We start from the raw sequence: 14,588 nt of genomic DNA, 5'->3' as shown, positions 1-14,588 counted from the left end.
ATCCTGAGTAGGAATTCCCAGGATTCCTATAACTCGGTGACGGAATCGTGAGAGGAATCCTCAAAATCCAAACGAATCGTAAGAGGAATCGTTTCTGCGATACGGACAGAATATGTTCGAATTGCTTATGGAAAACCTAAAGAATCCAAATTTTGGAATCTCGGCGACTCGGCGACAGAATCGTAAGAGGAATCGTCTCTACGATCCGGACAGAATGTTTTTACGCGGGTTTTTACGAGGATATTTTTTACGCGGTATTTTGAATGAACGCGTATTTTTAGGCGTGGAATTTCGAACGTGGTTTTTTACGAGATACGTATTCCCAACGTAAAAAAACTGAGTGTATAGCATAACACTGAGGAAAACGTGTCGTAATGTGTCTATCTCTTTTCCAAATAAAATTGAAGAATCTAACCAACATCATATAGAATATTATACTCATCACGAGAGACGGTAAACTTGCTTCCGTTTTGGATCAAATTGCGTTTCTGAGAAAATTAGTTATTTCTTTCTCAGTGTGTTCTACATCCTAATTTAATCTTGTAACTTGGTAATTCTACTTTAGGAGTATACAAAACCTATTGATATTGACCAAACAATCGTGTAATCGATGGTTAACAAATGAAAATTTCTCTCTTAAAAAGATTATAAGTAATAACCGAAATATGTATTTGCGGACGATTTCAGCGGTATTCGATTTTTTGTAGTACTAGTAGAACCGAATGGAAACATTGCATATTCTGTATATCTAATTCTATTCTACTAGGACGCTCAATGTAACATTTATTATATATCAGCCAAACAAGATTCCCCTTCTTGGCTTCCTCTGATCTGAACCTCAAATGGTATGATTCAGAAAGATTAGAAATCAAATATATATGGGTATCACCAAAGTAAACTGAACACTGCAACTGTACATCGACCTTGCGTCCTTCTAGCATCAAGCCGAAGTTGTTTCAACCTATTAGAATGCGAAAGAAACTTCTTTAAATATGTGAAAAGAATTACAAATTTGAACAACTGACTCTAACGAGGACAGACTATTCGACATAACTGACGTCCCGGTTAGAATAAACTCATATATACGTTAGTCGCACCCATAGGTTTCGCATAGATTCCCTAGGATTCCTCACATTGGAATCGTAAAGCGTCCGCAATAAGGAATCCTGACGAAAGAATTCTCAAGAATGCCCTGTATATGGGACTGGGATACTCGAGTGAAAATCGTGTTATGAGAATTCTTCGGATACGAAACCTTTGACTTTAACCGTTTCATGCTCGAAATTCTTATATCTGTTGTGATTTTCATTTTATTTCGATGGCACCAAAAGATCCAGTAACCTATCTACTTCGAAATTAGCGTCAGAATTCTCTCATACCCGGAAATCCAATATTCCGAAAACTGAGGAATTTCATGAATATTTGGAAAAAATCTAACAATTATTGGTTCAAGATACATAGAATTACTTCAACAGGCCATTTGTATGGTTTTGGGTATTTTGGTCCTTCCGGAATAAATTACACTGGCGCTTCTAGTGACCAACAAAATAAATAAATAAAACAAGGTCAAATACCATACAAGATTGGTATATTCGGAACCGGGATGATGCTCCTAGACCGAAAAACGACCTCAGACGCCATTTTGAATTCTGAAATGGTGACTTCCGGATTCTGGGAAATATAAATACCTGGCCGAATACCTCCCAATATGAGTATTTCCGGAATCTAAATTATGCACAGAGACCGAAAATAGACTCCAGACGACATTTTGGAATTCAAAATGGCGTCTGGGTCGTTTTCTAGTCTCTGGGTATGATCCCGATTCCGGAAATACCCATATCGGATGATATTCGGCCATTCAAAATTCCCCAGTTTCGAAATATATCCCTTACAAACCGGATATCCGGCTATGAGAGAATTTTTTCGAGGCACTGCTAACGCTGATTTAAAAGTAGATAAGTTACTGAATCTTTTGGTGCTACAAGTATCAAATCAAGTATTGAATGAAAATTGCAAAAGTTAAAAGTACTTTAATTTGGGGTACCCAAGAACCCCATCGAGCACATAACGGTTGAAGTAAAAGGTTTCGTATCCAAAGAATTCTCCTCACACGATTCTCCTTCAAGAATCCTAGCCCCATAAACAGGGCATTACTGAGGATTCCTTTTTCAGAATTCCTCATCAAGGATGCTTCACGATTTCAATGTGAGGAATCCTAGGAAATCCGAAAGATTCTCACTACACGATTCTCATTCAAGAATCCTAACTCCATAGACAGAGCAGTCTTGAGGATTTCTTTTCAGGATTCCTTATGAAGGACGATTCACGATTCCAATGTAAGGAATCCTAGGGAATATGAAGGATGCTCATTACACGATTCTCATTCAAGAATACTTGCACCATAGACAGGGCATTCCTGAGAATTCCTTTTTCAGAATTCCTCATCAAGGATGCTTCACGATTTCTATGTGAGGAATCCTAGTGAATCCGACGGATTCTCATTTCACGATTCCCATTCAAGAATCCCAACCCCATAAACAGGGCAGTCTTAAGGATTTCTTTTCAGGATTCCTTATCAAGGACGATTCGCGATTCCAATGTGAGGAATCCAAGGGAATCTGAAGAATTCTTATTACACAATTCTCATTCAGGAATCCTAGCCCTATAGACTGGGCATTCTCGGGGATTCTTTTTTCAGGATTCCTTATCGAGGACGCTTCACGATTTCAATGTGAAGAATCCTACGGAATCCATGCGAATCTTATGTGTTCGTTCGGGTATGTTGGAAGCAGGTTCTACGTATGTGTATGTTCTTGGAGGTTCAAATTCCTAAAGCTCCTAAAGAGATGGTGTAACCATCCCTGTATGTATGAACCAGGGAAGGGAGCTTCCAGTATATCTCCTGCAGCGCAACAATGTCGAACTCGCGGACCCACAATAAGTCGGAAAGAATGTGTGTACTTCTTAAAAAATTTAGAGACTTGCAGTTCCATGATGCGAATTTTCTAATCGTTAGTCCGTTTTCGTTGCCTAGGTCTATGCCGATTGTTCGATTGTAAGGCCTATACCAACCCCCAGTCTAGCCGGAGAACTATCGTGACAGCACTGTTTAGAGTCCCACGCTGGCACCATGACATTGATCAGCCGCTTCTAACATGGAAAACAGACGCTGTTAAAAGCCGCACCATTTTGGTGAACAGGCGCTGGGGTTGTAGAAGCATTTCCTCTACCGCCGAGATATGGTTAACACGCCAATGATCACGACGCACTTTCTCACTAAGCTGTTGCCGGATGACAACATTGCCCAAGATACACTAAACATTCGCGTCCATGTTTAAGCTGGCAGTCTATAATGGTCTTATGACTCGTGGAGGGGTAAGATAGGAACTTGTAAGGACCGGAGCTGAGGTTGACGCTCCTTCCAAGTTGTCAACTCACCATTTAAATCCCCCTCCATGACATCTGTGACTCAAAAGTATAACGTTATAGTAAATCAGCGAAATCATACTGTCAAAACTCTATAACATAGAGACTACGAACTATTCCGTCATGACGGGATAGTTCATAGCCTATTATTCCGTCATGACGAAATGAATCTCCAGTTATTAAACGATTTATATTTTAAAAGTACCTCCAGTTTTTTTCTGCGATGAAACTAGATACACACTTTAACAGCAAATAATAATTTTAATCTTTTACCTCTTCGGACCTCTCAGATGGTCTCGAGGTACGATGCTGGCCTTACAAGCCAGTCGTCGTAGGTTCGAGTCTCGCCTTGGGAGAGACCGTTAGTTTCAGTAGGATCGTAGCGCTAGCCCCGCAATTGTCCTGTACATTTAACAGTTGGCTGCGAAGTATGTGTGTGTATAAAAAACAGAAGATCAAGTTCCGAAACGGAATGAAGCACCAAAGCTTTGCTTTTTTTTAATCTTTTGCACTATTGCGTTTTCAAACATTGTATTTTAAAACCGCGAGTGCAATTCAACAACCTACTCATCGGTTAGAGTAAGAATATTATGGAATATTCCATATGAGACAGTACATGCCATAAAACAGCGTTCTGTACCATCGATTGCAATTGCTTTGTTAAGTATTTGCAACCCTTTGTTAGGCAAATATTTTTCTATAAAAGGGCTTTTGATCACCTATTTGTGAAGTTATGTAAAAAAATTGCTGTGTCTCCCTTTTCTGGATTTGAATATTTCAAGTTGAATTTGAAAAACTTCTTTGAACAATTTTTTGAAGCACAGCTGTGCATATTAATAAGGTCTCTTTCAACGACGGTATTTTTTTTTCCTTGCAGTTTCTGGTTCATTTAACTAAAGTTATCAAAAAAGCTACAACTATACTAAATATTCTTAGTTTATTCTGCCGGAAATTTCAAAGATGACCTTGATTAGATAATTGAGGTAGAGCCGCATCAATGAGTGATATGCAATTTCACGTTTCGCCTGCCTTGTTTGCTTTAAATTCTACCGTGTCTGGAGAACTGTAAAATTATGGCCTACCAATCTTCTTAATTTGCCTACTAACTTAATAACCCACAGATAATTACGAAAGTGAAACCCTATGGGAAGCAACAAAAAAAGCTAAGAATGACAAACAAACTTCTTCAAAGTGAAAAGTCTATTTTGCTTTTTTGATGCTACGAACAATGATAATTCGTTTTTTAGGTGTGATTATCAAGTTTTTCCTTCAGGTTGCGCAGTTACCCGCCAAACAGCGTGGGAACTACAAACATGAAAACAAAAGCGTAAACAGTATTCGTTGCTTTACTGTTTTTAGAAAACTTTCGATACAAAAACTATTATTTCCTGTAAACAACCATAAATTAGAATATGTTTTCTGTTTTGAAACTGCAACTTAAGGGGAAATTTTCCAAGCCTGATCATAATATCTTTAAATTCAATGAACCCCCATTCTCACCGCGACGGACGAAATCCATACACGTGGTAAATCTTTCTGCATTCCATGTTTCCAGCTGAAGATCGTCTCCAATTTTTCACCTCCCGTTTCTTAATTATGTTTGCCCTGTATCGGTTTCAGGTTTGAAGAGCAACCCAAGTACACAGTATGTACTCTATTACTGCATGGTGTGCAATGTATGCGTATACTGACTTCTAATCTTTTAGGGTGTTAATTATTTTCAGATTCATCGAGCCATAGATTTGAGAAAATATAGTAAAACTTAGCTAGCGATGTTACTGAATATGAAACACCCTGCGCTGAGCTGTGTTTGTGCTCCGGACGGGTTTAACTGGAAGCAAACCGATGATGCCAGTAGGTTATGCACGCCGACCACGCTTATCTGGTCTTCTAATCTGCTCCAATCGACCTAATAAAGCAAACAGCTCTCGTTTGCGTCGATACGGACGTGTGCAGTTGCAGGCTTGTTTTATGCTTCCTCGCAACCCCACATGCAGGCAGAGGCTAATCGAACATGATCTGATAGAGCTCAGGCATGGTTGGTGGTGGTGTTGTATTTAATTGTTGTTGCATAATTTATTTATTCGGTTTACTAACTGTTGAAGATGCAGTTTGTGTAAACAGCGTCTGTGTTCTGGATTTCACTGCAACTTTCTCTGTTCGGTGAAATATCATGACGAACGATATGTTGACTGCCTGTACATGTAGTGAAATTGAAATGTACGGTTTCATTAAAAGCAATAGCACCCACTTTATTATGCTTCCTGTCATAAATCTGTATTGAATTAATCTTTTTCATTTGTCTACTTGTTCCGATTTCAGGACTGAAAAAGTTTCTCTCGAACTACCCAGCGCTGTTCCAGATCAGCGGAGACTTTGTACATATCAACAGCTACAGCGCTTCGAACAACCTGGACGATCCATCAATCGGGAACAAGCGGGACTACATCCAAGAGGCAAAAGACTACTTCAAACACAAACTGCTGCAGTACGGCAAAGGCACGGAGGTGCCGATTCGCAGTCTACTGGGCCATCGCAGCCAGGCATCGCCACAAGTCCGTCACATATCCGGACAGCACATCCGTGAGTTTACGGAATTTTTGCTGAAACATCCGGACACCTTCCACGTGGTGGACGGAGAGAATGTGGTTTTGGTCGGGTGCGAAAACGAGGAAGATGTTCCTGCTTCAGAACGGCTGCACCTTCCGAACTCCTTCATTGACACTCAGGCTACCCAGCAGCTGCTGGATTCGTTTGCTCAAATCATAGAAATTAAAGGACCGATTATCGTCGACCAGCTCTTCCATATGGTAACTTCAAACTTCCCGCAGGAGCAGTGGTACCACATGTTCAAGACTCCCGATGATTTGAAAACCTTTCTGAAGCTCTTTTCTGACTGCTTCCACATACAATCCAATCTAGTCACACTATTGCAGAAGCCAAAGCTGTCTGATTCGCACATTCGGCAGGCTCAGGACAAGCTGAACATTATCAATACCATATTTGGTCCCGGAAGCACTGGCACCGGGGGAAGTGGTGGTAGTATAATCGGCAGCACGAATGGCAGCAGTAACACAAGTCGGACAGCCTCACCGAAAAACATGATAGGAGATTTTAAGCTTAACGAACCGGTTTCGGTTGGAATTGGAACCAACAATGCGGTCAATGTACTGAATAGCAACAAAAATGAACCCACCAGTGGGTTTGACAGTTTGCTGATAAACAATGATTTTAAAATGGAAAACCTTTGCTCCAAAAACTGCCCGTCACTCTCAAATACGCAATACATAAAGGGTCAATCACAACAGCAGCAGCAGCAGCAAAACTCGAACTCAAAACAAGAAGCAAATTCTACCAACCCTAGCACCGAGAAGGCGAATCTTCTCAACAATAATTTGGCTGTGAATCCGAAAAACCAAACGCTCAAGCAGCGAATCAATAGTTTGGTGATAAAAACGCTCGCCGAGAACCTGGAAAAAGACAAGCAATCGATGTCTGCCATTCAACAAAACTTTCACAGTGGCGGCGGTGTGGGCCCCGGAACTATCGGCAGCGGGGGAAGTATTCAGGCAAATAACAATCCTTCCCCGCATCCCGTCTCGCCAACACCAGCCAGTCCCGTGCACTCGAACAACTACTTCATAGGGGACACATGGAAAATAAAAGTCCTACAAAATACTCGTGTCATTTCTACGGTTAAAGAGTCCTTGTTTGTGACGCAAGCCATCCTCAAGTCGGCATACGAAGACCAGGCCGTGATATCGTTCGACTGCGAGGGTATCAATCTGGGCGTTCGCGGTCAGATCACCATGATCCAGCTGGGGACAACCCGGGGGGAAGCGTTCATCTTCGACGTAGCCACCTGTCCGGATATGGTGGCCCACGGTGGCATCAAGGAGATTCTGGAGGCCGAAAAAGTGATCAAAGTTATACACGACTGTCGAAACGATTCGGTTAATCTGTACAACCAGTTTCAGATTATGTTACGCAATGTATTCGATACGCAGGTAAATGTTAACACGCTTTGCAATTGTGAAGTTTATTTAAACCTGCTTTCTTTCCCTGGTTTAGTCTGCCCATGCCGTGCTTCAGTTCCAGGACCAGGGTAAACAAGTATACAAAGTTAAAAACGTTTCGCTCAACACTCTTTGTGAGATGTATAACGCCACCGTTAATCCAATGAAGGATCAGCTGAAGAACGTTTACCGTCGGGATCAAAAGTATTGGGCCCGAAGGCCACTAACCCGTGATATGTTACTGTACGCAGCAGGTGATGTGCTGATTTTAATCAACGAGCAGCTTTACCTCAATATGGCTTCGTAAGTGTCAACATTCTGAAATAGATTCTGACGAATAATAAATCACATTATCTTATATTTAGATCAATTAAACCTGAATACCGAGAGCTTTTGTCGGAGTTGTGTACTGAGCAGATTTTAATGTTAATCCGCCCAGTGGACGTGAAAATGCGTAAAAAGCAGCGAAAGGTTCGTTCGGAAATCCAGGACCTAAAAGCAAAGTTAAAAGGTGCCAGCAAAAATGTGGTACTGAGCAACCGAGAGATACGATTACTTAGGTCAGGTTCAATTTTTTACACCATCGATTTGGGTTCTAAATTGCTCTGTTTTAGGTATATGGATTTAACCGAGGAAGAAAAGGAAAAACTCCGAGTTTCCTGCAAAGTAGCCAAAAAGTTAGACAAGCTAGAGAACTTTGACCGGGATCGCGGTGACGCCAGCGATTCTGACGACGATTGCGATCCGACCGAGCAGGATTGCCCGAGTCTGGAAAGTGTACCATCGGACAACTCTCTGTCAGGAGTAGGCTGTGGAACTGGTGGTGGTGGTGGTAACGGTGGACCCGGAACATTCTCTCCGAAAAATTCCGAACCGCCCAGTTTGACGGAATCGATGCAGCTGATGGACGAAATTCTCTCCAACACGACCATGGACCGGATGGCCAAGATCGACAAGCTGGAGGCGATTCTGTCAGCCGCTACGCTGCTGCCGAACGATCAGGTGAGTTTTGTACCCCGCCGCCCCTGGTGGAGTTTTGTTGACGTTTGGAGACTGGATCGGTTTGAGTGCTTGTTTTGGTTTCATTTTTTTTTTCTTATTTTGGTGGTGGAAGTCTGTTTTGTTCCACAGTAGTTACGGCATGTTTTTCTGCATACTTTTAGTTATGAAGCGTCAAAGGACACCCAATAGCATGCCTGCTTGCATCACTCTATTCTCGGTTGTCTTAGAAATTTGGCTACACGAACAAATTATATCAGCCTAAACATATTGTTAGAACTTGATAACTTTGCCTCCTTCTGCTGAAAATATTTTTGTTGTAACGCATTTTGAGTTTTTAAAGAATCTAGGCCTTATATTTAATGGTTTCTTGAAATATCGCACTCGTTTCATTATTTGAAGCATAATATAGATACTGATATTTCTATTCTTACTGGAGTCCTCCCGTTCAACTATTGTACTAAAACCTGTACATGTACAGCCTTTTCCGTTTTTTGTCGAATCTTTCCTATCTGCTTCAACTGGGATGCGTGGCTTTGCGTGTAGTGCTAGTAAGAACGTTTACTCATTCGCAACCGAAAATTAATTCACTTTTTTCTGCTTTTTTTCTCCTTTTCCAACTTTGTGTTACCCCCACCCCGCAACTTGTTCGATTTTGTTTCCGCCTATCCGAACCTCCTATCCACATTGTGCACGTGTCGTACCAAAACAAAAATAAAACAATACCCTTACACACTCGAAAACCTGTACCAATTAACGCCTGCCATTACCGAACCAAACCGACAACGAAACAAACAACCGCCAGTCTTTCACTGAGACCATGAACAATTTCAATTCCAATACGATAGTAGTAACTAACGATAATATTCTGCAGCCGGCGAAAAAGGAGGAAACCAAAGGGTGAGTTTATCTTATCATCGCTTCAATAACTGATTTTTTTCTAATATCTCTTAAATATCTCCTCAGACGACCACCAAAATCGTTCTCAGGCAGCGCCGGTACTGGTGGTGCGTCGAAGGTGTCATCCCGTCTGCAGCAGCACGGACACCAGCCGCCGCCACCAGGAGCGGCGGTACCAAAGGCCGAAACCAAAGAGGCCGCCTGCCAAACACTCAGTACTGGTGATATTGTTATCACGAAAATTTTCTTCAAAGAAGAGTTGGATAAGAAATCCGAAAAGACGCTTACTTCGAGTCCCAAGCGAAATGGCGAAACCACGGCAGCCGAGCTGGCAATGCAGCAGCAACAACAGCATGCCCAGTTGCAGGCTTGAGGGCGGGACAGCGAACAAATGGGATCGACCGTGCGATCCAATGCGAACGGTTTTATTGTTTATTATCGGCACCAGAAAAGTTGTGAGTAAGTTAAAGTGCTTTTTTTTTGTTTTCGGAGGTTTTTTTTTTCTCGATTCAATGTGGATATCAAATATCTATCGCGATTAGAAACTGCAAATTTTACGTGAGACCGAATGTGAGTGAGAGCGAAAAGAGAATAGGAAGCAAAGCACCACGCGAACGAAGCAATAATTTATAACATAAACACGTATATATTTTTACTGATGGGTTGAAACCATATTTATGAAACTCAACATTTGGCGATGCGCAGAAAATTTATGCGAAAAGTTATCAATTGTACAGTCATTAATCCGGATTGGTAGGATCGAGTTGGATGAACCATTATCAATATTATTTTTTGATAGTAATATATTTAACAATCAGAAAGTGAAAGTTTAAGGAATGGCAAGCGAAGCTATTTTCCAGAACCACTCATTAGCGAGGATCAATTTTTTTGTGCAAGGCAGTGGATAGAATAGAAATCAATTTTACGCCTATTATATTATAGTTAACAAGTGAAAAGTATAAAGTGAAATGTTAGATGAAATTTGCTTCTATTATACACATACTAGAAACGGTACTAACTTTAACAAACATTATTAACATTTGATGAACTTTGTGAAACATTTTCATGGAACGAAGAAAATCTATATACACGCAAAAAGTGAATAAAAATTGTAAAAATTCTAACAGCAAAAAAAAACAAATGTTCATAAGCGTATGCAAAAAAGGAAAAATTGCGCGGATGGGCTGACCACTCTCCGAGGTGTCGTGCATCTCAAAACGAATTGTATAACGGTTCAGAAATTATCCTGATTGTAACTGAGAGCTGTTGGAATGCTCAAGACAAGTGGCAGAGCTCCAGGATAATATTTTTTGTACATAAATTAAACATTGCTGCGCACTCATATACTGTGGCATATTGGTGTGCATGTTTCACGTATCAAGTGAAATTCAAACTGATCAGAAAGAAAGCAACTCGATTTCATCGCAAATTCTGCACGCTGACACTGTGCTGCCCTGTTCTGTTTGAATTATGTGCTCGTTAGTAAGTTTTTTGTTACTCTGTGTATAGTTAATATCAAATCTACTCAGTTACTTCCATTAATATCCCTTTCATGTCATATTTGTTGAGCATGTGATTTTACAACAAAAGATAATTATAAAAACTAGCCATTAATCCTTTCACCTATTTCGGAAGGTTAGAGGATAGATTAAACTTTAATTAAACACAGTTGGGCAAGTAGTGGGTTTCAAGTTATTTCTCGGATTAAAAACCGGATGGGTTAAGACAAACATAAACTTCTTATATTGGAGCAAAACACTGCTTCGATACTAGAGTAGAATTCCCTCAGTCGAATCAAAATTATACTTTATTTACAATGCTCAGATAGATAAGATTAAAAGGAATACTTTTCCGAATCGCTACTATTCAATTAGTGCTTCCGAATCAGTTTCCTGATCCAGTATCTAGCAAATCTGAAAATAGTGATCCGCAATAACGGAAGGGCCGACATAAAGGCGAAATGATTTGCTCAAATTCGATCCACTAGCAAGCATAAAATGGCTCTTTAAACGACGGATCGCACCTAGTATGGATAATACAATCACACTATATCAAACTTGTAACCAAGGTTGTCAAAAAAAACTGCTACTTAGGACGAAGGCGTTCAATACACATTTTAAAGCTCCTGTAGAAGTAACAACACTCTATACGAAATCGTCGGTAACTTATTACTAGTACATAATTAGAGAACGCGATACGTAGTGCTGCAATTCATAGTGCTGTTAGTAGACTGGTAAACGTGATATTTTTGTGCTGTATTTCAACTTAGACAATAGATTGAACGTATTTCACATGGATTCGCTTTTGTGTTGATCGGTAAGTTTGTATTTATTTCCTCTCTTTTATTGGCACATTTAAAAAATGACTAATACTAGAAGGTAAAACTAATCAACAAAACTAAGCAAGCATTCTCCTAGATTAGTGCCTTTTGGAGATAAGTTTGAATGTTATTTTCCAATTGAGTTAACGTTTAGGTGTGAGTTGACATGTTCTATACTTAACGCGTTCTTCCCTCTTTACTTCTTAACCTACGATTATTTATACTAACAAGCACCGTTTAGAAGTGTAAGTCAGGATGTTTAGTCAGATCAACGGAATAAATTTTGTATTCAAACAAGATGTTGCTGGTTGGTTGTTTTTTTTTTTACATTTATATACCTATTTGTAGTTGATGTATCACTCAACAAATGATCGCGTTTCACAAAAAATATCACACTAGTCAATAACGAGATTATTCACATTTCATTTATTCAGAAAGAAGTCATGAAGTAATCAAATCAGAAATATTACAAGAATTACAAGAATTCGTTTACTTTCATTCGATCGAAGCAAGCTGCGAACACGAACGCTTTATCTTCTTTATTTGTTTCAAAAGTTTCAGGCCAAAATTGACTGTTCTTTATTTATTGTCATATAGGTTTATGTTAGGGTTAATTTCCTCAAGAAGTTACCAATTGGTTTATTTTAGATTCATCTAAATCTTTAGTGACAGAAGTTATGCTTCAAATGTGCTAATAGGAATAAAGTGTTGCGAGTGCGGTGACAGACTTGCTGGGTAAGTGTTTAATGTGGTAGTGTGAAGAAGCCACCAGGTGGTCACCACGTGGTCGACTACGAATTTTCAGTGCCATAAGACTCGGGAATAGTTAATGCGTATTCTGTGAAAAAAAATTTTTTCTCCGTACTGCACCTTCGAGGGCGATGTTAAACAGTAAGTTGGAGAGCGCATCCCCCTGCTCCAGTCCATCTAACGTTACGAACGCGACTGACCGTATGTACGTATGTCACCTTCTACAATGTCTTAAGTCGTATGTCTTATCTACAAACAGATGGTGAGTCTGCAAGTTATACTTCCGGAACTTACCGGTTATTGGCTGCCGCTCTTCAATCTCTGGAACATCGTATACTCCACGCCAGATCTCGCTTCACCTGGTCCACCCGACTTGCCCCCTACGCCCTGGTCGGCTTTTTCCTACCAGACTTGTAGTAAACACCATCTTCGCAGGGTAGTTGCCCGGCATTTTTGCAACATGCCCTACCCAACGTATTCGTCCAGCTTTAGCCACCTTTCGAATACTGGGTTCAGCGAAGAGTTGTGCGAGCTCATGGTTCATCCTCCGCCTCCAGATTCCGTTCTCCTGTACGCCACCACAGATCGCCCTTAGTATCTAGTCGTTCGCAAACTCCGAGCACTCGCAGGTCCTTCTCGAGCATTGTCCAAATTTCCACGTAGAAGACGTTTTTCCACGTTCTTATGAGCGTTTTGTACAGATTACACTTCGTACGGGGGCTTAGTCTGTTCGACCGCAATTGCTTGTGAAGCCCATACTGCCGTTCTACGCATAGTTGTCCCATGTTACTTTTGGTCGATTTTCGTTTTTTATCACAAATGCGTCTATTTTCACGTATGTTTTTGAAAACTTTTGAAAATAACATTGTTTGTTCCGAAAATCTTGAAAAACTATACCAGTCTGTTTGTCCCATCGATGATTTTCTACACATATTCGTCCCACTAGATTTTTTCTGTTCTAATTCATTTATAACTTGGGAAGGGCTACAAAGCACTAAAGATTTCTCCTAACAACGTTTGGTACATTACAGGTTTCAGAAATTCGGTACCGAAAATCACTTTGCTTGATTATTTAAACGCGGTACGTTCATATCTTTGTTAGGGATAACTAAGCCATGTTTGCTGGTTTGTAATCTGAATACTCTTCCTTTTCGAGCATAAAAAAATAAACGCATGAGAATCATACTAAATGGAAGTTGTAAGAACTGTCTTTTGTATGTTGCCAAAATGGTGAAAGCCCAACAACGTTCAAATATGATAGGAATGGGCAATCTAAAAAACAATTCCCCTTTGTAATAGTAAGTCATCTGATACTTATTCAATTAACTAAACTTTCATCTCGACTGTCATCACTTGCGTATAAAGACAACAAGATTAGCGTGATCATTTTCGTGACAGGTTAAACAGCCTTGTATCCCCAGTACGAACTTTTTATCGGGAAACATCGCATGCACGTGGTGGGACTGATATGCGTAGAAATTACATATTGGAAGACGAATTTCTCGGCATTATTGTCCCAGTGGGTATATTTATGGAAAAAAAATGTTAAATCGAAAAACCTTCAACTAGATTTATTGAAAACAGTCTATTGCAAGGTAAAACTGGTTAGAAGCCCATAATTGCATTTGTCACATTGACGCAATGCGTAAAAGTATTGTAAAACTTAAACATCGCTTTTCTCGTTTGCATGATGCGCAAACGGCAGCATAGTATGCACGACTTTTGCTGATAATACACCTCCGGATCTCACGGCTGGTATCATTGTCCTCAGTCACCAGTGAGCTAAGATAGACAAACTCCTCGGCTACCCGGAGTTCGTCGCCGTCGATAGCAATACTATTGCCTAGGCGTTGTCGGTCGGCTTCGGTTTCACTGGCTAGCATATACTTCGTTTTAGACGTATTTATTTGCAACCCAATCCTCGCTGCTACGCGTTTTAGTCTGGTGTACTGTTCTGCCACCGCCGCAGTTGTTTTGCCGACAACGGACATGTCATCAGCAAAGCAAACGAATTGACTGGATTTTTTAAAAATCGTACCCCGCGCGTTGATATCCGCTCGATTCATTACACCCAATATTGAATAGCAGGCAGGCGCAAGCCTCTGCAAAAAAAAAAATAGCGTTTCGGGGAAACGGCCATTAATAATTGGAATATCTCAAAATCAAACGTATTTTTT

The 14,588-nt window shown here is 40.4% G+C and overlaps 1 protein-coding gene across 2 annotated transcripts in view; it reads left to right on the top strand.

Moving 5' to 3' along the window:
* LOC129720707 (uncharacterized) overlaps positions 1-11,958 on the top strand; it is a 45,020-nt gene extending 33,062 nt beyond the window's left edge. Inside the window, exons 2-7 of one of the 2 annotated variants that reach the window (XM_055672312.1) lie at positions 5,749-7,433; positions 7,498-7,745; positions 7,808-8,002; positions 8,057-8,444; positions 9,316-9,341; positions 9,408-11,958. In XM_055672312.1, coding sequence (XP_055528287.1) covers positions 5,749-7,433; positions 7,498-7,745; positions 7,808-8,002; positions 8,057-8,444; positions 9,316-9,341; positions 9,408-9,714 — 2,849 coding nt within the window. In that variant the 3' untranslated portion in view covers positions 9,715-11,958. Of the gene's footprint in view, positions 1-5,748; positions 7,434-7,497; positions 7,746-7,807; positions 8,003-8,056; positions 8,445-9,246; positions 9,342-9,407 lie in introns of both variants that reach the window. The other variant, XM_055672311.1, reaches the window with a different exon arrangement.
* The last annotated feature ends 2,630 nt before the right edge of the window (positions 11,959-14,588 follow it).

This window comes from Wyeomyia smithii, chromosome 2 (assembly GCF_029784165.1).
Source record: "Wyeomyia smithii strain HCP4-BCI-WySm-NY-G18 chromosome 2, ASM2978416v1, whole genome shotgun sequence".
NCBI classification, from domain to species: Eukaryota; Metazoa; Arthropoda; class Insecta; order Diptera; family Culicidae; genus Wyeomyia; species Wyeomyia smithii.
This window is presented reverse-complemented; position numbering and strand designations above follow the sequence as displayed.